We start from the raw sequence: 27220 nt of genomic DNA on the forward strand, positions 1-27220 counted from the left end.
TTGAAGAGGGCTTTACTTCATCTACTGAGACTTCTGATAACCATTACCTAAATGTTAGCACTCTAAAACAAATTGGGTGTCTCCAATCACACTGAAAGCAAAAGCTCACAGCTGCAAACGAAGCTCATAAGTTCACATTCACTCACAGTTACAGGACTTCACAAGCTGAACCATTAAGACAGCCCACGTTCAGTGAACTCCTGCTCTTTGAAAATCGATCTTGCTTTCTTATCATGTCTTTTTTATCTGTCCGTGCGGTCATCTTGATTAGTAATTCTTTGTATGCTCATAGCCAGAGGCTTCGCAGCACAAGTCTAGAGCTGCTTGAAGTGTATGGAATGATTTCTGCACTAAGTCAGGCTGCTGTGCCCCGAAGATCACCCTCGCTCATGTCATCAAAGCTACACCGCCTTTTCCTTTGTGGCTGCACACATTGTCCAGGAGCAGAGACACAGATTGGGGGGTTGGCTTTCTTTTTTTTTCTTTTTGGCAGGGGTGATAGTGGCAGTTTCCTAAGGATTTCATGAGTAAAGAATGAGAGTGGACAAAGGCAAAAGGTTTGAACTCTGTTATTGCCTTTTCAGGTTGCAGGCGACTTTGATATGTGATACATGAATAGGATATTGCAACGTGACTCCCTGAGCACTTGCGGCTCACACCCTTTGGGCAGGACGGTGGGGTGAAGTATATGCAGCAGGTTCCAACTTTGCTCTGTGGAATGCCACATGAGTTGCGCCCGTCCATTGGTTAAATAACTGTGGAGAATAAATGACTCTTTGTCTACTGAGCTGCTGTAAAAAAGTGCCGACGCACACTGTAATGAACTCTGTGTCAGTAAGCAGAATGAGACCAACTAACAGATCACAACAAATCACAGATGATGACGACTCCTCTTTGTGTCCTTATTACCCGAGCCGCATGTCAAAAAACCAAGTCAATCTGGGAACATGCGATAAAGGGGCAGGGTGAGTCAAGTAATGACTGACAGCTATTACAAAGAAAGGAATTTCAGTCCAAGCTTTGTGCTTGCAAGCCTATTTCTCCCTCTCTCCCTGCTCCCCCCCCCAGCACATTTTTAAAGACACAGGCAAAGAAAAAAGAAAAAAAAACCTGAAGCCCTGTTCCTTGTTGATAAACTGAATATTAGTTCCGGGGTTTTCTCTCGGGACTTACGTTTACAGTCGTGGCCCATCCCCCTGTAGCCGTCTTTGCATTTGCACTTGTATGAGCCCGGCGTGTTGTAGCAGGTGGCAAAGCTGCTGCAGTGGCTTTGACCTAAAGAGCACTCATCCACATCTGAAAGATAATGGAAGCATAACAACATTCAGCTCCTGGGTGCAAGTGCAGAAAGCTTAAAACGTAAAAGCAGAATATCAAACGCTAATTGCTTCACATCCACTTAAAGGAAGCTTCAAAATTTATGTCGTACTGTTAGTGAAAGAGTTTAAGTGGATAATAGTCGACCTTTTATGAATACCGGAGGAAAAATCACCACGAAGGTTGTTGTAAAAGTCCTCCCCAAGATACAGAGATGTGTCTGTGATACATTTAAAGAGCACCTGCCAAGTTGCTCTTGGCCGTTCTTTAATCTAATCAACTTGATAATTTTATTCAAAAGCAGATAAAATAGGATATGAATTGCAATAGAAGCTAATCTGTATTTGTTTTTCACATTTTTGGTGGTTAGAATTCATGAGCATGATACTAACAATTAAAAATCCACCTTTTGAAAGTTAAAAGTTTATTAAATTGCCATATTACTAAGTTTTTTTAATCTCTGTTTTTCTTTTAGTTGAAAAATACAGTCATGTGAAAAAGAAAGTATGGACTTACTGCATCCATGCACCTTGCAGTCATTGAGTCGGCCATGAGCTTCTCTGTGTATCAAAATATTCTAAAGTTAAATGTGAGGCCATCTGTCTGACAGCTAAAGCTGAAAGATGCAACGGAAATACGATCCAGAGTTGCAAAGGTAAGACTCCTCCATAACCATGTGAGATATGGTTAATTGCTTGTACGAGTTACATTTTAAAATGCAATTTTCCTGTTTTTTGTTACTGCATTGTTTTCCCTTTGCAAAGTATCTACTGATGTAGTTGTTACACTGAATCGTGTTTTTTAAACTAATTGTTTTACAACCAATTAACCTACAAATAGAAAATCACAACGGGCCTGTTAAATGAGAGATTGGTTGAAAACCGCATCAGAGCATTAAATTAAAATACTAAAGCAAAGCAGAAGTTTGTCACATTGTAGTATCAAACATGGATTTCTGCTACTCATCTCTGCATGCGTGTTTCTTTTCTTTTCATCGGGCTCCTTCATAAGCAGTTCAAAAACAAAACTCGCATCACTAAAAGTACCTCGGCTTAAATTCAAGCCACCTCAGCGCATCTTTGACCTTTGTGTGAGTATTGCCAGTCGAAGCCTCACAACAGAGGCGCTGCCACAGTACCTATGCACTGGTATTTTCCGTTGATGTATTGCAGGTCGAAGCCTTCGTGGCATTTGCAGATGTAGCTACCAAAGGTGTTGATACATTTCCTGAACCTGGGACACACTGCTATCCCTGCTGCACACTCATCCACATCTGCAAAAGAAAGAAGATTGAGAAATTGAGGAAAATGCTCAGATAAATGTCTATAATGCATTAAATAAGAAGTGCACTCAAAATAAAACGACGTGATTTAAAAAAAAATTTGAGATTAGAAAGCATAATTGAATCTAAACTAAACATTACTATTCATGCCGGAACACATGTTCTTCATCCCTGCTTAGTATTCATTTATGAACAAAGCTCCTTTTACATTCTGCTCAGCGAGCAGAAAACAACACACACTAGCTTGTTTCATTATTTAAAGACTTTTTCCAAGTGTCTCTGTTGATCACCTTTACAGGCATGTGATCATTAATATTTAGACGCTGGGAGCCTGAAAGCTTCGCCTTAAAATCTTTAATTTATTTGCAGCATAATGCAGCTGAGGTGCTCAGAAACTGTTGTTTAAAATAACCTTAACAACACCTAAAGTCACCTGGACCAGCTGGGAAAACAAGCGAGAGCGGTTAGTGGGCAGAGCTCTTCCCATCCCATTAACAACTACTGCTGAGGGTCTCATCAGCGAGGATCTTAATCCCAAACTGCTTGAGTGGAGCTGCTTAATGGCCAACAGTTGTGGATGCATCACTGCCGTCACAGCAAGGGCAGACGTGGATTATTATATTTGAAATCACAAAGTAAAGTAACTGCACCTTTATACAGAGTAAAAAGCAAATCATGCTTACCCCATTTTCACATTCACAGATTCTATATCAGCAATGTTTATGTTTTAAAATGTGCTGAAAGTGACAGCTTCTGTGAGAAGCCGACTTTAATCAGATGGTGTTTCAGTCAAATTCTGTCACTGAGCAAAAACAAGTCGATACCTTCATCCAGTGAATCGTGAGACATCCTTCTTCAAGGATTCCCGGCCTAATTCACTTTTAGTAAACAAACACTGAAGCATGTGGAGTTTCCTAAAACAGCTACAGTAGTCCTGCTGGAGCTATTATGTTTACATTTTGTACCAATTCATGCATTTCAGTCGCTTCCAATGATTAAAAAAACCCAGAATGGCCGATGGGATGAATATATATGGTTTATAATGACTCATTCATACAAACTTGTACTCATTCCTGTTAAGGTTACAGAGAATTAGTTCAACTAAAACATCCGACACACTACGATGGTCCGATCGCAGCGTTCGTGCACTTTGAAACATGTATGAGAGCAAAGCTACAGATATGAGCAGCAGTGCGCTACGATCCCATTTCCACAAAAGTTGCAACACTGTGTGAAGTAGTACAAAGGGAATGCAAGATTTTCTAGTCATCCCAGTGCTATATTTTATTGAATATAGTACAAGTACAACATATCAAATGGACTTTTTAAGAATATGCGCTCATTTTGAATGTTATGTGCTTAAAAAACACAGATTTGACCGACAGCGTTTCATCATCTCTTCCTCATTAAAAACCCATAACTGTAGTTTTTAGTGTGAGATGTTTCTCATGATGTTGATATTTAGGCCTCTTTGTTTGTTTAGGGTTTTTTTTTTGTTTCATACAGTAATGTGCCAAATGTTTTCAGTGGGTTTCTGCTGGCAAAATGTTTCTCAGCATTTTCTTGCTGAAATAAGAAATTTATTTATTTTTATTTATCACTTTCCTCATGCTGAAAAATGTCTTCAAATGTCAGCATAATATTGTTTCAAAACAGTGTCCTGTATTAATGGTGCCTTTTCAGTTATTTATGACATATGCGTTAATGCCAACACCCCATACCGTCATAACTGCTTTCCTTCTTAGCCTGGAGGACACGTCATTTCCAAACTCAAATTTTGAATCCACAGACCACAGGGTACTTTTTACTCTTTACCTCAGTCCACACTGAATGAGCTCAGGCCCAGAGGGTTGTTTATTTCATGCTACAGTTTTCACTTGCATTTTGGGGCGGCAGCGATAAACTGTGTTTACTGACAATGCTTTTCAGAATTGTTCCTGAGTCCATGCATAAAAGTGTCTGTTTTTAATGCAGTGGTGCCTGAGGGCCTGAAGCTCACGCACCTTTCGTTCATTTTTGACCTTTTCTCTTACATCAGATTTTTTAATTTTACATTAAGAAAGGGTCTTCTTAACTTATTGAACCACTTACAAATTCAGACTTTCACACCCTTCTCCATTTTTACATCTGACAGACTCATCCTCTCTTTTTATATCCAGTCATGCTACTAATTAACCTCATTAGCTGCCAGATGCTTCACTTCAGTCTCTGGTTCCTACATAGAATCACGTCCACGAGGATGATTATACAGCTTCCATAAAACTCTCCACGTCCAGAGTTTACTGTAGTAACACCTGTGGTAGGCAAAGGGTTCTGTCCCCTTCATAATTCTTCATGATTCATGTCGGTGCTATTTTAGAAAACCACCCCTTTAGCTGCCCAGCAGTTAAGTGGCCCTATAAGGCAGCATAAAGGGGAAGAGCCTCTAGTGAACACCCTGTGTTTAAACCTGACACAGGTTAACTGCCTCAACTGCCCACCTCATCTGTTAAGGTACCCCTCTGAGGAGCAGTGTCACATAAAATTGGCAGTAAAGGCAGACATGTGGGATTCCCTCGATCGCATTCCTGCTGTAAAAGCAACAGGAAGCAAACAACTTGGTCGAGAAGGACCGACGATGAAATCAAAGTGATGCGCTGTGAAACAATTTGGATGAATTCAACTTTGATGAGTTGTTTGCTTTGAGGATTTGCGTTCGAGTGGCTAAACTGCAAATTGTGTTGCCAGTTTCTTTTCTTCCTTTGCCAAAATAGTTGCCTTTGATTAGCAAATTTAAAGGCTGAGAAAAACACACAAACACATACTCACACACAAACAAAAAAAAAGTTATATTTATGAGGATTTACACGCTGCAAGTCGCTCACAGATAAGAGTAGCTCAGCTTTCAGGCATGTGGAGATATTTTAAGACCGGGACGTACCCACACAGGTTCTCCCATCCGGAGCCAGCTGTAGCCCCGGCGACGGACACTGACATCGGACCTCTCCTTTCAGCACCTCGCAGCCATACTGGCAGTTGGCCATACCACAAGTGCGAGCGTCTGATGGGTAAAAGAGAAACACGGCACACATTAACACACACTGGTGCCACTGGGGAGTACAAAGGGAGAAGAGTTTATGCCATTCTCACCTACACTTTTTTTTCCCCACACCAACACACACACGCGCGCGCGCTTCTTTTTCCTCCAGCCAATTTATAACAGCCAGGCCACTCGCCTGCCTTTTCTGATATTAGCCAGCTTGACCCTGGGGTGCTGCCAGCGGCACAGCACTCACTCTGCCATTATTAGACTTCTCTGCTGTGCAGTTGCCATGTGCTCACACCTTAGCTCCAGCAATCTTCCCCCTGCCCACTTTTATCCTTTGTTACACCCAAAGATTGATAATCCATCTCCCCCCCTCGATATCAAAGCAACAGCGTGAGGCGTGAGTGTTGTTGAGACGTGCCGGGCAGATCAAGAACTTCCAAAAATAATAACGTAATGAAACAGATTTTCTTCGGCCTGTCTTGATAACAGTGGGCTCTAAAAAGGAAATTAAAAGTGAGGCTTTTGCTGCCACTGCTACTTCAGCTGCTGCCGGCACCCTGGAGTAGAGTCTGATGACTGAGGCAGGCCGGGCTGATTAAATGCTACAGTGATCTATTGATCAAAGGGGAGAAAGGAGGAGCAGCAAGGTGTTTAACGGCATCATGCTATCATTAGACAACAACACCTAGGATAATTTCAGATTGCCTCAAGTGTTACGCGATTTAGACTTTAAAAGGTGGAGAGTGAATTTTCCCCTCGTACAAAAGAACTAATTAAAAAGAGGTATCGGGAGTCATACAGTCCTCAAGTGGAAACGTGCAGGGAAAATAGTTATCAGGTGGGAAACAGAATTTACAGGGAGACATGTTCAGGCATCAGCTCACATTCTGTGGACTACCTCGGGGCAAACAATAAAAAAAAACCCTAAAAGAAAATGTGCACATTCACTCAAGGGTCTGTAGATTGTGTTTCTTTCATATTTTTCATTTCAGCCCTCAAAGGGTTCTTCACAGGGGTTCTTTAGTCTGCAGAGCTACTATAATGAAGCAGATCAACACGGTGTTTTAATCAAAACAGTCTATCAAAGGATTGTGAGGCTGCTGTCAGGGGTACGAGTGGGAAATACATTTCTTAATGATATCAACACCGTGTCCTGTAGAAACAGATGGATACATTCAGTGAAAAGAGGAATCCTCCATGAGGAGAACACAGACAGGGAAAGGAAACTTCCACCTCTCAGGCTGTAACACAAAGAGTGTTAACAATCAAAGTGTGTGTGTGCAAGAGAAACAGGCTTACTTCCACAGGTCCCGTCAGGCATCAGCATGTAGCCATTCAGGCAGTAACACTTGTAGCTCCCATACGTGTTCATGCACCTGTGTTTGCAGGGCCTTGGCTTTAGCCCGCACTCATTCAGGTCTGCAGACAGAGAGAAAGACAACTTAAATCACCCGGGGTACAGAGAGACAGAGGTCCTATAAAGAGGTGAAATTAGTCACGGGGCAAAGGTGGAAGAGGTGAGTCATGTCAGACATCGCTTGTCCATTTACGTGCAGGTATGCAGGCTCCCTCTGAGGTGACTGCGTGTTAACGTGGTCGTTGTTTAAATGGGGTGGGGGTATCTTCAAGGAAGTGAAGCGTTTCTGTGTTCTGACAGGCCCAGAAATCGCCCTTTTGATGGTTAAGCCAGTAACAGCATTAAACCTTTGCATCACCTGCATGCGATGAAGGATATGATTAAACCCTATGACTTTCCACCACTTTGTGAGGTTTGCCAGTTCTCCATCTGGTTTTCTTTGATGGATACGTTTAATTCTGGTGTTTTTATGTGGACGTGAAAGTAGAGAAATCTCACCCACAGTAGCCCATGAAAATCTTATTAGAAAACGATGCTGTCTGGGCTCGGAGTAAGGAGCACCCCTTGGAGAAAAGAATATGCTCTCAGCTCAACACCTGTCAAATGCTTATGCAAATTCAAGTCATTATGCTTTTCTCGAGGGCAGACATTTTGACGAGTCAAACAGAGCTGTAACTAATGACATTAATGATGTCTTCCTTTCTTCCATGTATTTTAAATCCCAGGGCTCTGGTGCATGCTGCCTCACTGGGATGACTTACTGACACTCCAAAATGTAACAGAGCATTGCCAAAACCATTAAAACACTGGTTACACTTGTGTACCTCCTGTTATGATAAGACAAAGTGTGCAAAGTACGTGCAAAGTTTACAGTGGCTCAGGTAAGTGAATATATTTAGGTCTTTATATTCATTAGAATGGATGGAAAACAAAGAGACAGCCACGACATTACCTTTAAAAGGCATATTTTGACATATCATCGCATAAAAAATTAAAGGTGACAATTTGTTTTCATTAGTCTGTTTCAGGTCATTGCACACACTGCAACTTCAGAACAACTTAGTTGGATATGATTAATATAGTAACACCTACAGTCAGCTGGAAAAGAAAGTTTTCCCCAAACTCTCTGCAGTCCAGTGAAAACTAAGTACACCTCATGGTTCAGTAGCTTGTAGGATCACCTTTAGCTGCAATAACTTAAAGTAATTGTTTTCTTTATGGCTTTATCAGACCCTCTTGTCACAGTGGAGGAATGACCCACTCTTGGTGCTTCACTTCATTGAGGTTTGACAGGCTCATTCGTCTGGGCTTTGACTGGGTCATTGCAACACCTTGATGCTTTTCTTCTTCGGTCATTCTGTTGCAGATTTGCTGTTATGCTTGGGAAAACTGTCCTGTTGCATAACCCAATTTGAGAAAAGCTTTAGCTGTCAGAAAGATGGCCTCATATTTGAGACAAAAGTACTTTGTTATACAGATGAGTTCATGGTGGATTGCAAGGTGCTCAGGTCCTTTGGCTGTAAAAACGAGTCCAAATCATGACCATTGTGGTCGACAGTTGGTATGAGGTTTTTCTGCCAATATGTTTGGTGTGCATTACAGTCAAACATCTCCACTCCACAAGGACGTTGTTCAAGATGCCTTGAAAAAGCCATACTTGTTCAGCCTTTTAGATCGTACTATTATGTACTGTTAGCATTTAACAGGTCTCAGTAGAGTCTGAGTCGTGGCTCTTGGAGTGTTTTATGACCTTTGTGCGGTCTGAAGTGTGTGTGTCAAAGCAAATGTGACATCTTCCAAAGCATACTGCTAACACATACCTGAATGCTCCAGATCAACAAATTGCCAAAACTTCTGCTTTTATCAAAGTGATCCTGCTTTCCAGTCATCAGATAATTAGTACATTTGCGGCAAAGACCAGGCTGCTTCTTGTTCTCTTAACTCCTGTGGAAGCAGTAAGGGGGGCACTTACTTCTTTAACAGGACTACATAGGGCTGCATGAAAACTTTTTTTTTTCCACAACTGTATATATTTAAAATCAAATCAAGTGTTGTGTCTCAAATTGTACATTTCTGCACTAACACTTGTCTTTTTGAATGCATAAGAAGAGTGACTTTTAAAAGTTTGGGCACATGCATTCCACCAGACATTCTCCAATGGTGTGCTCATTACAGTCAGAAGCTGACTGAACAGTACTATATGTTTGCCACCTTTTGTGGTGGAATACACAGCAGAAAGGATGGATTTTCAGCCAGTAGTAGGAGGATGGTGATGCCAATAACTGGCTAGCTAGCTAGCACTTTATGCTTCTTGGGGCAGCACTATTCAGTGGTTACCACCCTCATTATTTTAAAAACTTGGTGCTACGTTTTGGTCAGAAATTTTGCAAAGTGCATTGCCAACACAACAATGATGGTCAAATAATCATCATTTTGAGGCACTACATTGGTAAAATTTATAGACTATGCAAGTAAATCCACAGTCTATTAGTAAAAGTTTTCAAATGAAACACAAGCAAAGGCTTTTAACAGCTGTCTTAAATAAGGAAGGTCTGTTTTTATTTAGTCCACTGAACAAAGAATAACTATTATCTGATACAAAGTGACAATCATAACAATTATGTAATGCACTCAAGCTTTCACTCCATTAAAGAGGATAAAAATGATGGCAGATGAAATTACTGAACCGTGAAACACAAACAGAAATGTCATAATTACATCATGTTTTCATCATTTTTTATTTTTTTTAGCGGTTTGATGTTTAGCTCCTCAGTTTACAGCTAGTGGGAGCAGACTGTAGATTAACTGCCACCAACAGTTTATCAGTGAACTCAAACATAATATTTGCAGTAACTTATTGGATGAAAAGGCCAAATTATTTCTGTCTTAACCTGGCTGTTAATGTTATTAGCAACACAAGTGCTTTTTATGCTGCGTTAAATGTTCACTGCAAGAAAAACCTCTTGTAGCTTTCTTGGTGGTTTCAGACTTTGATGCTGTAATTGTTATTTGCTGTGTGCGCTCAATAATTTATGCAAGAAATTCTTTCTACGCTCCCACTTTTAGAAAGAGGGATTACACTAGCCTGCAGTCATGCAGCTCAGATGTGCAAAGCGTTTGCTTTAAATCATGTTTTTCACCTAAAGTAAGTTTTAGGAAAGAGTTGTCTCATAAAGGAAACTGTGTCACTCTTTCAGAGCATCACTGAACAGCTTGTCTGGTTAGAGTAACCAGATAAGCCTTTTCATAGTCCCAGCTCTTGCTTACATCCTTTTAATAACTTGGAGAACTTCAGTGCTTACAAGGAAGACTACATTCTGTTTGAAGTCTAAGTTTTATTGACCAAACAGGCTTTGGTTGTATACAGGTAAACAGTTCGTGTGAAGTGAAAAAGGGATTGCATTTAGTGAAATGTAATATTAAAACCACTGGTTATTGCCTGAAGACAGACTATCTTTAGATAAGCTTTTCAAACAGGTTGCTTCTGCTTTGGTTAGCATAAATTCGCATGTGCATATCGCTGAAATACTTATGGATTTTGATGGAAACAGGGTTTATGTTTGGGGCAAATGTTTCTTCATATATTACCTGCACCTCGTTTAAATGTGACAAGTTTGGAGTGTCAGAACCATAAAAGGAAAAATCCAACTTGAAACGGTACCAAAAATCCATCACACCTGAACGATGACACACACTCCAAGCAATATAAATAACTATGAATACCCCTCTCTGTGTCTGTGACACAGTAGAAGCATCATAAAATAGATTTCATCTCACCGTGTGGCACATGAGCGTTCATCTTGGCTTACTGCACTTTAAATGGCGCCGTGTTTAGCTCTATGGACATATGTAGGGCACATTCTTTGAGAGCCACATACCTCCTGCATTTAAAAGATGCCACAGTTTAATTTGGATGAATGATTGAGCAGATGCCCAGTTTGTATATGTACAGACTCCTGTCTTCTATTAATGAAAGCTTCTGGTCTACTAAAGCCAAACTGGCTAAGTGATCAGTAAATGTGTCAGAAATTTGGACAGCATGCTTAACCTTAGGAAGTGCTGCCAGACTTCAAGTCATGTTCCATGACCATAAATTCTTTTAGATATATAGGGGTCAGTTTGTGAAAGCAGCTGTCATGCTGGGGTGATATATAAATCATTTAAAACATTACTTTCACTGTTTGAATGAGTAGAGATAACAAGGAGCAGACTACTTACAGTTATAAAAACATTCTTCTACATGTAAGACAAGCTAAATGTTATTAGACTTAAGCAGGGCTGCACGATTAATCCAGTTTTAATCTCGATCACGAGTCTGGTTTCCCACAATTAAATCAGCATCACTGATTGATAATGAAAATCTGTGCTCTGGCAATAAAATCCTGTTCCCTGCAATGTACAGGATCACATTAAAAGCAGGTCATTAGCTGTTGTTTGGAAATACATTTTAGTGATTTAGTCCTGTATTATTGGGTCTGTGCTCCAACTCAACACAACTAACTTATTCAAAACACATCTACATCTGCTCTACAATGAATGTAAAGACAAACAGTGCGGTCGTACCTAATGGAAATCATCCAGCACAGACTCAGAAGTCCATAAAAAAAGCAGGCCTGTGCAGCGCATCTGGTCGTCCATCAAGCTCAAAAAGACAAACTGAAGTCACCAACAAATGCAGTCAAATTCCATTTAGCCAAAAATATGTGTCCACTACCCATTAAGGCTTAAGGAAACTGGTCAACTGTATGAAAGTGGCAAAACCTGCACTATAGGCAAAGAGAGAAATAAAGTTTTACTATATGCATTTTATTCACATCTGTCATGTAGGTAACCATCTAGTGCGCATGCGCCAACCAGCGTGCAGCCTGTTACAGTCTGGTTTAAAATGGAGCACTGTAACAAAAAATAATTTCCCCCAGGGATCAATAAAGTATTCTGATTCTGATTCTGATTCTGATAATGGAATAAAAAAAAAGTGCTCCAAGGCTCCAAAGGCTTAACTGACAAGTGCTTTTCAGTGGGGCAGATGCAAGCTCAGGACCAACAAAAAGGACTTCCTGGGGCACTTGGTTTTATTGCAAAATAATACAACAAGTTTATTCTAGGAGCAGTATGAGACGAACAAGTGCGTAATTGCTCTAAGAGTCGACCCTGATGAAGAATAGATGTGTTGGTTTATATTCTTTCCTTCTAGGAAATGCACTCGGGTCAGATGAATAAGGCGTTTGGATACAAACACCTCATTTGTATGCAGAGATGTTTTAATTAACATGAATGCAGCACAAGGCAAAGGTGAAAGCATCGTCCTGTGGACTACATTTTGTGTTAGCTTAGTTAAAAAAGAAAAAAAAAATTATATGAATATTTATTCTCTAAGATATGCACTGAATTTAGGTAACTAAAGAAGGACTGGTTTTATTTTAAACATTAGCAGGAATGCAGCAGAGCATGGATGTAAGCTTACATGATCATTTCGGGGGTCAAATCAGTGAATAATCACAACAAAAAATGATGACATTTAAAATAATAGTGATAATAATTTTGCTCATAGTCGTGCTGCCCTAAAATGAATTTTTATTTTGAAATTTCAGGATTTCTGATATGAATGAAATGTCTTTGCAAATATAAACTGATTGTCTTCTTGAGATAACAAGATTTTCATTTGCGTGCATAACAAAGTGACACAGGTGCAGTGTGATGACTCTTATTATTACACAGTGCACACAGCAGGTCTTGCTGCCCACTGCAAACCGAATTTGTTCTGCTATTTTTGTTCACCACATGAGCATAAAGCTCACTGCTTTTTTCCCCTCACTTTTCAAACACCTGTACAAACTGACAGTCTTTCCGCTGCGACATAAATTATTCTTAGTTTTTCTATGGAGGGAACCACGTCAAAATGATTTGTTCTGTCCTTTGTCAGACAGGAGGCTTAGCTCCGCTTACTTCACCCACAAGATATTGTCCAAAACACTCACACCTGCACACACACGTGCATGCACGCACATCACTGTTGTCCAATTTTTACAATTAACACTGTCAATCCTGTTTCTTTTTTTCATAGCACACAGCTTTTGCACACTCATTACTGCGATAACAGAAAACCATAGCAACACTGTCCATTGTCAGCGTGAAAGAGGAAAAAGGTCTCCACTTGTCCGTTGCACTGAAAAACAGCTTAAAAATGTAAATGAGGGATTATTGAAATTCTCACATTCTCAGACAGTAGAGCATCAGCACAAGCAACGCGCAAGATACAGCCAGGCTCTCATCTACAGGCAAGACCAAGAGGACAGACAGAGAGAGAGAGAGAAACAGAGAGATAACGCACAGATATGACCACCAATTCATACTTCGACATGGCCCCAGGACTGCAGAAACCTGTGAGATAGCAGAGGTGGAGAGCCCCTCTGGGGTGTTCACTGTATGGTAAATGAACTGCTAAGACACATTTGAAGTGATGCAAAATGGAGTGATTTATTGGGTCAGCTCCACTGAGGTGTGCTACATTCCCGACACACCTCTATCACTGACAGGGATTAGCAGGGGCCTTTTTCTTGGGCATATGCTCATCTTTAAAGGAGATAACACTGGTTGGAATTCAAGGCCTTGTTCTAGCAGCGATGGAGAAGCCACGAGTGCTGTGTCCATGTCGATGATGGTTTGAAAAGCAAGGAAGAGCTATTTGTTCCAGGCAGTCATGGTGCAAATGAGAAAGAAGAAGAAGAAGCAGGGAAGAGAAACTCATGATGGCTCTTCTGCACAGAGAAACTGTATTCAGGGTAGAAGGGATAAAGAAAGGGAGGGGAGAGTGGTAAAAACTGCAACATGCTTGGCACTCGTGCTGTTTTTCTTCTGCTGAAAAGCTGCTCTTGGGTGGTGCCTCCTCTGCCAGGGACAGAACGAAAGCAGGAAGAAAATAACTGGGAGTGACATTTAGTCCTCCTTAGGTCGCATTGTGCAGCACCATGCATGTTGCCAAGGGGGAAGAAGAGAAGCTGCCGAGGGGAGGTCGATCGAATCTCACCCTCCATCACAACTCTCGCCGGCTGATGGTCCACGGGAAGAAAGATAGGAAGGTGACTGGCCCACACTGGTGGGGTTAAATAGTCCAGCGCCTCTTCTTTAGACAAAAGAAAATGGGTTAGAGAGGAGGAGGGGAGTGGGAGGAAAGGGAGTGGAGGGTTTGATTGACATGAAGTAGTAAAGTGAGTGAGGAGAACAGAGGGAGAGGGAGAGAGAGAGAGAATTTTTTAAAAAGGAACCAACCAATGGATTAGGACACCTCTGACCACGCTACATTCCTGGAAAGTAAAGAGGAACATTATGCAGCAAAGAGGATTACACTTGTGGGAATTGGACATGAGCTGAGTATCAGGGAAAAAAAAGGGCACATGGGAGAAACAGCAAAAAGTGGTTTTGCATCTCCTGTCCTCCTGCCCGCTCGTCTCTTCTGCATTCCCTTTTTGTCACAAGGATGAAATAGGATCTGAGAGAATTACAGTATCGCACAGATTCAGAGGATCCCTTCTCAATTTCTGCCCGGAGTTTCAAAAGTAGGCAGGAGTTACATTTAAAGACACAAATCACTGTTTGACTGCAAATGCTTCAGCCTCAGGAATTTCAGCCCCTCCCCTTCCTGCCTAACCATCTATCATTCAAGCAACCTTTCCTCCGGCACTGGGCTAACAACAGCTATTGTTAAGTGACAAGAAGATGATACAACTAGCTCCGACTGTTTCTGCATGCTCCATATCATCCGAGCATTTTTCGACCGAGGAATACAAAAATCTAAACTGAGAGGTTACGCAAGCAGCCGCACTGCCAACTCTGCTTAAGACGGAAGCATTTGTAGCTGAACTTTTCTGTAAATAGACACGATGAACGGGCACTGGAAGAAGAAACAAACCTTCACTATGAAAACAATCTGTTTTCAGTTTGTCTTCATTTATAGACAAATGGCATGCAGCTGTTTTTATTGGAACTAGAGATGTAGAGATATATTATTACTGATAGTAATCATTACATAAGTTTATGGAGAATACATCTCTAATAAGGCTGTAACTATGTGCTGGACAGGAACACAGTGGGTGGGTCCAGTCATAAAATGGGGAAAAACAAGAAGAATAAACCCACGAACAATTTAGCTACTGAGCTGCCACCTCAGGGTGTAGGTGCCTGTACTGCACCCACTGGCCACATTTTTAGGTACAACTTCCTAGTACTGAGTTGGATGACCTGTTGCTTTCTGACATTCAAAAAGGTGCTGCAAACATCAGGTTAACATGATAGCATCACACAGTTGCTGCATATTTGTCGGCTGCGCATTCACGATGTGAATCTCCTGTTCACATAACAAAAGCACTGTACTGAATTGAGAGTTGGTGACAGTGGAGGTCATTCGAGTACAGGCAACTCATTGTCATGTTCAAGAAACCAATTTGAGATGCTTTGAGTTTTGTGACAAATCATTATGGTGTACCCATCTAGTGATGCTGGGAAATAGGTATCAGCAGATGGGTACACTGCGGTCATAAAGGGATGGACGCAGTCAGGAACAATACTCAGGTAGGCTAAGGATCACGGTGTAACAAGAAAATATCCCTCAGGCCATTACGCCCACAGCCTGAACCATTGATACAGCGCGGGACCCATGCTTTCATGTTCTTTACGGCACATGCTGACCCAATTATCTAAATGTCTCAGCAGAAATCAAGACTTTTGAGACCAAGCAATGTTTTTCAGTCTTCTCATGTCCAAATTTGGTGAGCCTGCATGAACTGTACCCTCCGTTCCAAACCTTTAGCTGAGTGGCTTCTGCTGCTGTAGCTCATTTGCTACAGGGTTCAGTGTGTTTATGTTCAAAGATGCTCTTCTCTTCTGCTTTCCCATTCTGATCCTCGCTTTGAACTCCAGCAGTTATCGCAGGGGCGTAACTTCCAGGGGGGTTATGCCCCCCCCCCAATAATCAGACCCAACCAATATAACCCCCCAATAAAATTATGAATTATCTTAAATAAAGAGGCTGCTGATTTTCTTTGCTCGTTTCAAGTATTACCAGCAAAATAGTTGCATGTTTACTAATCTGGGAATTTACCCAGATTTATTTATTTATTTAGACAGAGATCTTGACCCCCCCCCGATGTTCAGCACAAAGTTACGCCAATGAGTTATCGTGGCCATGTCTGCATACCTACCTAAGTGAACCATGTGATTAGCTGATGAGATATTTGCATTAGCTGGCAGTTGAACAGGTGTACCTAAAGTTGATGGTGAGTGGAAAAAGTTCAACTTAGTGGGAGAATCAGTGGATTTACCTGAAAAGTACCAGAAAAAAAGTATTTCTGCAAATGTTATTAAGTAAATGAAAATATCCATAAAGACTCTGGAGGTCGATCTGATCAGTGAGCGATCCTTTAGCAGCCACTGTGATTTCAAGGCTCATTCTCTGCTGTCTCTGTGTGATAACTTTCTTCCATTCTCCATGCGCTGTTAATTGTAATAGGACAGTTCTGCAAGCCACCATCTGGCTGCTTTATTGTGTGATGTGATATCATGTCTTCAATCATATGTGTTCAACCTGTGTTGCATCATTCTTAATGGAACAATATCTTTATCATTACAATGAATATCAGAAGGAAATCTTAGCAGGGGGATGATTTCTAATCACATATACTTCAAACTCACAGGAGTTAACTCAGGTCAAACATTACTTCTTGCCTCTTTGGTGACCTTAAAGAGAACACAGATAAAAGGAATCTGGAGTAATAGCCAGACAACTGAGTGTAAATACACAGTATGATGACATGCATGCAATACTTTAAATACTTGCAGCTGTTTGGCTGCTAATAGCAGACAGCCAGAAAGACAAACAGTGACAGAGAGGGATCGGTTTCTAAACCAACAGCCCTGAAGTATCTGTCTACACCTACACTGAATTAAATTCGCATGGAGATTAGTCAAAGTGTTCATGCTCTTTTCTGCGGCTTTGCCAAGATAAAGCAGTGAGAGATCCAGATAATAGCTAATATTCTGAAAACAGATCTAGAAGTAAACTGTATACATGCTGCAGCAGCAGTATTAGGCTATCACACTTAAAGTGGTATTAATTACGTATCTGGCTGACAGACGAGGAGCATCTGGAAGCATCTCCGCAGCTGTATTCCTTCTGATGTCTGAGACATGGATCCTCCAGCAAAATCTTTTAATAGTGTCTTAACAGCAGGTCAACTACACCTAATTAAATCCACCTGCATGGAATAATCATCTTATTAAAATGATTGGATCAGCAGGGGGAGTTTGCTGCCAAACTGTTAAACAGATTATCCTTATAATGAGTTTATTTGTGCAGCGACAGCATGCTCATCTATCACTACGCTGAATGACAGCAACGATTCTCATCAGCACCGAGCGTGAGGCGCGTTCTCAAAACGATTCTGTTTGGATTCTCAGAGAGTCAAGTTAATGGTGAAAAATAATCACATTCATTTAAATTATATCCCGTTCAGATCGTGGGATATTTTCTGTATAGGAGCTGCGACGAGAGTTAAGGCCAAAGAATTTGGTAGTAAAAAACCCCCCAAAAACAAACAAGGTATATAAAAATATAAAAATATTGGACATGTGAAAATACGGCAGCTGCTGTGATCGTGTTTACTGTAAACAATGACTGTCTGTGGTTTGCTTTTGCTCCACACAAACAGTGTTTCTAAGGTGTTCAACACTCTTGTTAATCAATCCGAGCCTCCAGGGTGGCAAACTCATCCGCACATCCCACTTAAAATAAATTTGTGTATTCACCACTGATGTCCACACTTGTGCACATTTTCCTGTTGTAATCTCTTTTTTAAAAATAAAATAGTAGCTCCTATCATTTGCAGTCAGTGAATTTTTGTTGGTGTGATAAGGTGAGGTAATGACCTTTTTAAGGGACACAAACTAGGAAACTGCTGGACAAAAGTTTAAAAAGTCGCTCAATTTTCTAAGTGTTAAATTTGTCTCTTTAAAATGTTATCAGCGATTTGCAGACAGATAAATATAGATAAATGTTCACCTCCTTTTAGAAGCACAAGCAGGGCATAAAATTGAGTTATTCAAATATAGGTACTTAAGTCGAGTATTTAGCCTCTTAACGAGTTTGACCACCGGCTGCACTTATCGTGCAACTCCCCAGGAGACGCCGTTTTCCTCAAAACAAATTTACAGATTATAATCTGATTTAAAAGCTCTCGGGGAGACTGCTTGACCTTTAGCAACATCGAGGTCAGAGAAGCAGCTCGGGGCTCTTGTTTCTTTCCTCCAGTTGTCTCCTCGAGATAAATACTGCACTCCAGAGGGACAGGATATTAGAATGCTTCAAAACACTGGCCACCTGGCACATCAATAGTACACCTCAAATCAATGTTTGACCGACGCTGCATTTAAATGAGAAAATCTAATCTCCGGTCCCTGAATGATTAAATTGGTTTCCATAGCATGGGGCAGCGCGGCAGAGAATGCGGGGTTATCAGCACCTACGCAGGCTGAAAGGTCAAGTCTGCCACTCAGAGCTAAGTAAAACGTCACGAGCTTATTGGAAAAATGGGAGTTCGGCAGACGCTTGAAAGTACAGTTTCATCTTGAAAGGTCTCGGAATCACTTTTGTCAGATAAGTCTGTCTGAATGGTTGGCAGCGAAGTCTGCCTCGCTTGGATACCGTATCCTTTTACTTTCCTCCTCTTTGTTGCAGATTGAGACAAAGTAGACCCGTCTGGCCCAGGCAGACAGGAGCCACCTATAGCCCTGAAATGCAGGATGAGTCATTTGGAACATTCCGGAAAGGATTTCAACACCCCCACCCCCCTCCCTCCCCCTTGTTTTTAATTACACACTATCCTATTCCCGTCTCAGGGCGTGAATTCCACAAGTATTTTCAAGCTGCTGGGATGCAGGTCAAGCTAACTGGGGAAGCTTTAATGCTTTTCAACGTGCCCAAAGTGTAAAGGCACAAAAACTCCAGACCTCCCCCACCCCCGCCCACTCTCATCCACCGACCAGCACACACACACGCAAACAAACAAACGCCTTCAAATAGCATTGGTTGCACTCAGTCGGTCCAAGTTATCTCAGGTCAGTAATTGAGATGTTATCTTCACAGGAGAGGATGCACTCCAGGGATCATTCAACACAGCTTCACCACTCATTTCCATTTGAGCTGAATCAGCCCCCGCGGTCCACCTCCTGCCCTGTGATTAAAGCACCTCACTATTGTCAGCTGATGCAAACCAGCTTCCGCTCCTGTGGCAGCTTTACAGCGCTGATGTTCTACTGTGGAGATTTGGCTGCAATAAACAGTGATTACGCTGACATCACTCAAGGCAGAGGTTCTCCTTCACTTAGTTTTCTTTAGGAAAGATGCGCACGTCAGCAGGCCCGTTGCTTAGTGGGTGGGGACAATATTTCCCGACTCTCCCTGCTTTCTTTGTGGTTTATCTTTCTATTTCAGTGCACTGCGAGGAACAGATAAGTCACGTCAAATGGCAAAACAACATCACGGTCAGAGATGCAAGCTTCGGTCGATAGCTCACCTTGATTGCAGGTTTTCCCAGTGAAACCAGGATGGCACTTGCACTTATTGGGTCCCACGCAGTCTCCATGCTTACAGCCAGGCTGGCACACAGCTGGTTAAAGGGGGATTCAGAAGGGAAGAGACAGATCAGCGCAGCGCCCTGGAAGACTACGTGTACCAGATCAGGATGACAAAGCACTTAATCCTACTGCTTTTTGACTTCCACAACCCCTTGGCTGTAAATTTACTCCCAAGTTACAGCAAAAAGACAGCGTGATGCCTCATTCATATAGGAAATGTGTGTGTTTCTCCTTGTGTGACAGTCATATTATCATTGACTAATGATAGTGGAAAAGCCATTTTCAGCTAACCACATAGTAGTTGTTTTTTTACTTTGCACAGTGCAGGATTCGGGAGAAGTTTTATTGTCCTTGCTGATATTAAATTATTTCCCACTGTAGAAAATAAATGAGACGTTTGACCTTTTTTACACCCGGCAAAATTTAGATTCTCGTGGCTTTAAAATGCAGCGCTGATATTTACTCTGGCATGCCGCCAACAAGGATTACCTAGGTGAATAATATTTCCCTCTTAGAGCGAAACTGAAACAATTAAGCACCAAAATAGCAGATTATAATTAGTTTCTCATTAAAGAGATCCTACATAGTGCGTGGATAGTTGATACTTTGATTGTGTACAGAGACGTGGAATTAGAGCTTCCCTGGCTCTGTTCTGTCTCAGTGAGCTGGAGGCTTGCCCTGCTTATCTTACTGCGCTTGCTGCAGCTTTCTGCTAAGCACTTCTGATACACCGAGTGTTACTAATTTTCATTAAAAGCTTCATTAATTATGTCATAATACAATACCATCAGAGGACTTAATTACCAGTGTGGCAGAAGAAGCAGTACACCCGAGTCTGTGAGTGTGCGTGTTTAGGGAGCGAGAGAGATGTTCTTTTGGATAGTATTCATCCCACCAGCCAGTCTGTTGTTTATCTGGAAGGATGTGATGGTATACTGAGCTTATTTGTGCTGATAAAGATGCAGGGCATGCTTGTTTTGGTGATGTCCTGCATACAGCACGGCAACCCCGCACTGAATCCAGCAAATAACCTGCATCAAGGAGGATTTACCTCTCGCCTTAACCAGTCCGATCTCTGACAGTTTTAGCTCAAACACAGCTTAACTGATTTCAGTTTGGTTGAATGGTCGGACAAAAGACCAAAGACGTCACATATATTTGTTTATGTATGTGTTTCTTCGGGTATCAGTGAGTATGTTTTTAAAAACAATCACAGAAGAAAGTGATCCCGAAATTCAGGTTTTGATAAAAATAAATTCCATGATAAATCTGGAATTTCCAAAGCTCAGTGGGAGACTGAAATACTTGTAGCTGTCTGTGATATTACAAGTTAAAAAAACTGGCAGATCAGCTGAATTTAGGTTAGCCTGTGCCACCATGCTGTGTTTCCTCTTTAAAATATAATGGAATAAAGTCCAGTGACTCTGGGTATTTGTATGTATATTTTAACATAAAATATCTTTTGATTGAAAATATCTAACTGCTCTGTTTCAAATGAGATAAATATAACTTCAGCGCACCGACTGACGCCTGATACAAACGTAGAAATGGTTGAAGACTCTCTCTAAGTGAAATCCATATGCTAAGAATTCAGTTACATCTTTCAGAATTTGCAGCTAACCTGGCCTATTCATAAAAAACAGTAACTTTAGTTACTCAGGTGCAGGAATTCAAAGAGAACAAGGTAATGATATGATTCCTTTAACTGATCTAGATAACTACTCACGACTCATTCCACTTTATTAGGCTCCGTGACTGAACAGAATGAAAAGCAATGTAAGCCAACTTTGAGCTTGTGATATGAGTCGGGTTGTTAACACACCGAGCAGTCAAAGTTCACATTTACAAATTAAAAGTGGCCCATTCTTGTTGGAGGACATGAAACGTGCTGCGCTCTTCCGGAAGCAGAAGTTTGTTAGACCCCGGTCTGGTCGGCGGATTAAAGGAAAGCAGCTACTGATGTCTTCGTTAGAGAGCAGCCAAGTGAATGCTCTGTGTTGTTACTCCCCTCCAAGGAGGAGGACTTGATTGGAAAGATCAGAGGCAACCATCAACAGGCTTTGCCTTTGAGGGTATTTTTAAGCCTCTGGCCTGGCAGAGAGATCAGGATAATGACCGGTGTTCATTAGCCACAGCAAAGGACAGGGAGCACTAAAAATGGCCCCACCAGCTGGAAGGCCAAACATAGTGAGTGTAATCCTCGTTCCTTGAACGCCATCAAAACACGTCAAGTGATGACACACTTTCACTTTGGTTTACATCAGCCATTCCTCCGGACTCAAGAGAATTGCTACTGATCCTTGTGTGGACTGTTTATGGCGAATAAGCCTCGTGTTAGTGTAACACATCGGTTCATCAACCTAACGTGGAAGTAATTACTAGCAAGTAAGGGATAACTTGCAGCTTGTTTCTTTTTGATTAATGACATATAAAGCCAACTGAGATCAGGAAAGGCAATTCTGAAAATTGAGACGCTACAAATAAGGAATATTTGTAATTTTAATTTTGTATATGATCAAACTCTATCCGTTTGCCTAATAAGTTCACCGTTCCTATAAGGAGCATCTCACTCCGCTCAACCTTGGGATAATTGACTAGGCGATGCTGTGGTGAGAATCCTATTTATTAGGGAAATATAAACCCATCCAAAGTTCTTACACTGACAAGTTGCGGCACATGTTCTGTTAATAACGCTGCATCATAAATGCTTGAAGAGCCCTATTACTGATATCAAATTTAAGAAACATTATGGATTTAAGCTTTAAGGGGCTCATTAGTATTCCAATGGATTGACCAGAGGGGTGTTTGAATATTAAAAAGTTACCAAAGAACTTGGGAAAAATTCCTGTTAGACACTGGGTTCAGCTGACACAGGGTCTGCAGAGTGCAAGCTGTGTGTGCAGAACTGAGGCCAGAGGGAAGGAGATGGTTACTGCCAAGGGGTGGAGAGGTGTTACTGGTTTTGGAAGCGGGTGTGGGCTTGGCTCTATAAATAAGTGAGTGAGCACAGGATTCAGAGGATGTGCCCCCAGCAGTACATGTCAAGCAAGATTATTTCAAGAAACATGTGGAGCTAACCTTGGGGCAGGCACCTTATCCCGACTACCCTGTGAGTTAAGGCGAAGAGAGCTGCAAAACAAATAGCCAAATAAACAAGATTGCAGGCATTGTTTAGTCTCTGGGGGAGCAAAAAAAAGGAAAACAAACAAACAAACAAGCAAACAAACAGACATGATGTTAGAGGGCACAGTCTGGTCATTGGACAAGCAAACATTCCTGGAACACGCACACGGTCTGGAATCACACATATGACTTGTTGCCTCTGGGGACGTTTGGAATACATGATTAATAAAAGAATAACTAGAAAAACGAGTAAATGTCCTATTATTAAAGGAGGACATCGCTCTTATTTAAAGCGTTGAAGGTGGAAGCAGTGTTCCTTAACATGATGTGAAACAGCGAAATTATGGCTCCAAATGAAAAATACAAGACTGCACTGCAAAGATTATTCATTTTAAGTTCCTTTAAATCACTCAAGTGAACATGGTTCGCCTTCACCTCTAACAAGCAAACCCTTCTGCCTCGCTTTCACCTCAAACGGGCGAAAAGATGTATTTTTTTTTTAGCGGAGCCTTTACAGCCCGGCGATAATGAAAACAGCGAAGCAGACAAGGAAGCCACACAGACAACCCCGTTAAACGATCTTACTTAAACTGAGGTATCACTTTTCTCCTTTCACCGCTCGCTTGTTAGCTCACATTACCAATTCTAGGCTCCTGCCTTAATCCTGCGCGCACCATTTGAAGAAACAAAGACTGCACTCAATCAAACAAAATCCCGGCCTCAGTGAATCTGAAAACCCCGCAAGGACCTCGGAGGAAATTATAATGTGTGATCTATTTAATATGGAGATGATATTCAACCCACGCCTTTAAAATGCAGAGAAAATCAGAACACGTCTTCGAGCCTGGGAATTTCGTAGCGCTCGCAGGACTATCCGAGTTAATATAAAAAATGTTAGCACTTAATAATAAGCCCTGTGTAATTACGGTGCAATTTTCACAACAATTACCGTGTAATTTTACAGAAATCAAGGTGTAATTTTTTTCCTCCTAAAAAATACATGAGGGCCTGGCAACTGGAAGCTTTAAAGGAACGAAGAAACAAATTATTTTTTAAGTTATGGGCACTTTCTGGGGATTGTAAAAGAAAGGAAACAGAAATTATATCTGAATACGTTTTTATTTAATGAAGACTTTAATGGCATTTAGTGGTAAGTGAGAAATTAACTAGTATTATTTGGAGTGTGTGGTGTATTACAGTATCCCAGCCTCCATTTACTATGATATTTACCTTTTAACACTTTAACAGTGTTTTTTGAGTTGTTTTTTTCTTATCCACATATTAAGGGGCCTAATTTCAATATGACTGTAGATTCGAGCCCTGATAATATTATCAAGGCGAGCCAAGTGTGCTTATATTAGTACAGCACAGCTCTGCAAATACCCATCTTTATTCTCAATGACACATGTTCTCGGTGTAGGGTTAAGGATTCCTTTTGTATAAGAAACCTCTATTATGAACTATGGATTGAGAGTTTGAAGGGTCAAGCAAGCCATTGCCGGGTTGCAGTTTGAGAAGGCTTTCAGAGTGACCACAGCAGGTACTAAAACTCAGGTTTTAGCCTTTTCACAATTTCTCCTTTACATCTTTTTCTTACAAGTATGAGGCTTTGGAGAAGATCCAAATTACTGAAAAAAAGGAGATTATCCATGCAAATGTTCCTGTCTGTGCATTACATTTATGTGACTAATGATAACATTTGGCTAGGGTGTGATTATGTTCAGGCAATTAAATCATTTGATCAGTGAAAATGGAGTTTAGGTAGGGCACAGACCTCTGTCTGCTCTGTCCAGCCACTCAGATTTTACGCCCTCGTGGCTCATTCCCGCTGAATGCTTTAGTTGTCATGCAAAAATCATCGACAAAGAACTTCTCGAGCCAGTGAGACGGTTCCCATTGAACGCTTACAGACTGGGATGTGAAAATCTAGACACTGGGTGTATCGAAGCTGAACTCTCCATATTGATGAGTTTTTCGCACTGCGAAAGATGAGAGCTGGACTTTTATTTGTCTCATTCTTCCTGACACTGGCAATGACTTCCTGCCCTGACCTTGAATCCTAGCACTTGCATGAGCACGCAGAATTGTCCAGTACAAACTTCCCTCAAACAAATATAATAATGATGTTTTTTAACCATGAATATTTAAGTTTTAATGGAATTAGATTCGTATTTGATACAGATGCGAATCACCTGATAAAATCTTTGATGAATAACCGAAGACCGTGACTGACTGAGAGGACCGTGTGGTTACTGACGCAGCCGGGATCAACTTGTTAAAAAAATGGCTTTTAAGCGTCGTCCTCAGTGAAACAGAAAGGGAGGCACTTTCATGTGACCAAAGTGAAATGCATTTCACTGGAAATGCAAATGTTCGAATGCTCACAGTGGCAGTGAAATGTTCGCGATGGCAGCTGGTTGGAATAAGTAGCTTCAAGTGTGGCTTTGCCTGCTGGATGGCCTGTCAGAACATTATGAGTGCAGCCTCAGTCTGCTATAAATCTAAAGCTCATCTCTCTCACACATGCCCCATCTGCCTGATTTTCTCACTTGTCTTCCCATCCTAACGTCTCACCTCCACTACAAGAGCAATCACCTCCAACTCCTTCCCCTTAAATCATTTCCTCTACACCCCAGGATTTTTACTTTTACTCCTTTTTCTCTTCTTTCCCGCACTTGGATCTAAGAGCTAAGAAAAAAAAGTCAGGGTTGATCCATTACGTTTCTCATTCTTTGAGAGAAGTCGCGCAAACCGGCTGCTGAGCTCTGAGTCTGAAAAGCCACAATCCGATAGCTCCAGCCTAATCTCTTCCATCTCCACTAAAATTTACCAAGACCTGAAATCTGTGACGACTGCAACCCGTCACACACATGCAGAAAAAGGTACGCTCACATGCACACATCCATGATTACCCACAATTTCTTTCTGAAACCTTCCGCCTCCCTCCTCTTAGATTTAAATCAGCACCTTACTGACTTGATGGAATGCTGATTGTAGTCTCAAGTGAATGGATTTGAGCTGTGCCCACTCAGGAGCATTGAAAGCATTAAGGCGAGCACTCACCGAGTGATTTAACTCACGGAACAGATACGGTTTTGTTGGGAAGGGAAAGTGGTAAAGCAGCAGCTTCATATGGTGGTTAAGTTCAAAATTAGCTGATATTTTTGGCCGAACATGGAACATGTGGGATTCCAGAGCAACAAAGAAGACATGCTCACACACTGCTGTTTGGCTGGTCAAGTAACCGATGCAAACAGGACTTTAATGTGACGTAACTGGTTTATTTAGGGTTTGAAGCTTCCGTGCTTCTGTAGTTATCTTCATATTCTTTACATCCTCAGCAAAAACAAATATCTATTTTTTAAATGGGAAGCTGTAAAGGCAGAGAGCCCAGTACAAATGCACTGGGAAGTACTGGGCACTGAGATGGCTCACTCCTGCCAGGATTACTGCTGAATTTGGCTCTGTGTTCAAACAAATACATTTGAAACAGTGGTGATTTTTCCTGTATCATTCCAGCACAGATTTTCTAGTTCAAGTGTCAAGGCCTTGGGAAAAGGTAGGAGGTGTTTTTGAACAAGGTCAGCTACAGTATAAAAACTATTTCAAATTCCAGCCGTGAAATCAAACCCCCTCAAGCTGCGAGTTTAGTTCCGTCCTCTAAACGATTATCATGACTTGCTCCAAGTGTTTATGTAAGAGCAACATTATCATATTTTGTTACTAATAGACGCAAAGAAAGAGGTGGATAAAAGAAAAGACCTTAGGTTAATCTGCCTAGGCTGCAAAGGAATACAAAAACAGTGCATTGATGAACTCAAGGAACACTGTTCGTGTTCTTTAGAACAAAAACTCTTTTACATGTAATGGGAGTGAAAAACAGCTGCTAAACTCAAAGGCTTAAAAATCTTTCAGATTAGCAATAATGGACCTTTGGACTCAACAAACAGCGTGTGGCATATTTTCTATTAAACAAACCAAAAACCAAAAAAAACACAAAATACAGTGAATAAAATTAGCATGGCATGGTGAGCTTCAACAAATGAGAAAACACATCAAAATATGGTAATTTAAGCAATGAGAAACACAAAATGAGTCAACTGTTGAGTGAATTAAACATTATTTCAAAAAGCAATAAATATGTGCCCAGTTAGAAACATCTCTTGGCCCTTTTCCACAGCAGGAACTTAACAATCTCAAGTTGTGTGAGGTCCTGCCTTTCCTTTCCACTTTATTTTACAAACATTGTAATGTTATTCTTTATTTGAAAATAAGGCATAATTTTGAAATATTATATGCCAATAAAAAGACAGCAATATATAAAAGAATTATGTTTATTTTCTTTCATTTTATACACAACCAAATGAAAATCAGGCTAAGTCTTTTAAATAAATATGTGTGTGTGGGGGGGGGGGGGAACCTAAACATATATTGAATATCAAAAATAAAAACTTGCCTTATGTTTGTTGTAATGTTGATTTAGTGT

At 41.1% G+C, this 27220-nt stretch overlaps 1 protein-coding gene across 2 annotated transcripts in view; it reads right to left on the reverse strand.

The window, feature by feature from the left end:
* npnta (nephronectin a) overlaps window positions 1–27220 on the reverse strand; it is a 56976-nt gene that overhangs the window by 14440 nt on the left and 15316 nt on the right. Inside the window, exons 3-8 of one of the 2 annotated variants that reach the window (XM_085409757.1) lie at window positions 22690–22740; window positions 19551–19643; window positions 6927–7046; window positions 5520–5639; window positions 2456–2590; window positions 1174–1296 (exon numbers count right to left, since the gene is read on the reverse strand). In XM_085409757.1, coding sequence (XP_085265883.1) covers window positions 1174–1296; window positions 2456–2590; window positions 5520–5639; window positions 6927–7046; window positions 19551–19643; window positions 22690–22740 — 642 coding nt within the window. The remainder of the gene's footprint in view (window positions 1–1173; window positions 1297–2455; window positions 2591–5519; window positions 5640–6926; window positions 7047–19550; window positions 19644–22689; window positions 22741–27220) is intronic. The other variant, XM_085409758.1, reaches the window with a different exon arrangement.

The sequence above is a fragment of the Rhamphochromis longiceps genome, linkage group LG6 (genome assembly GCF_057381845.1).
Source record: "Rhamphochromis longiceps isolate RC_006_pf linkage group LG6, R_longiceps_female_GT1.1, whole genome shotgun sequence".
Taxonomy (NCBI): domain Eukaryota; kingdom Metazoa; phylum Chordata; class Actinopteri; order Cichliformes; family Cichlidae; genus Rhamphochromis; species Rhamphochromis longiceps.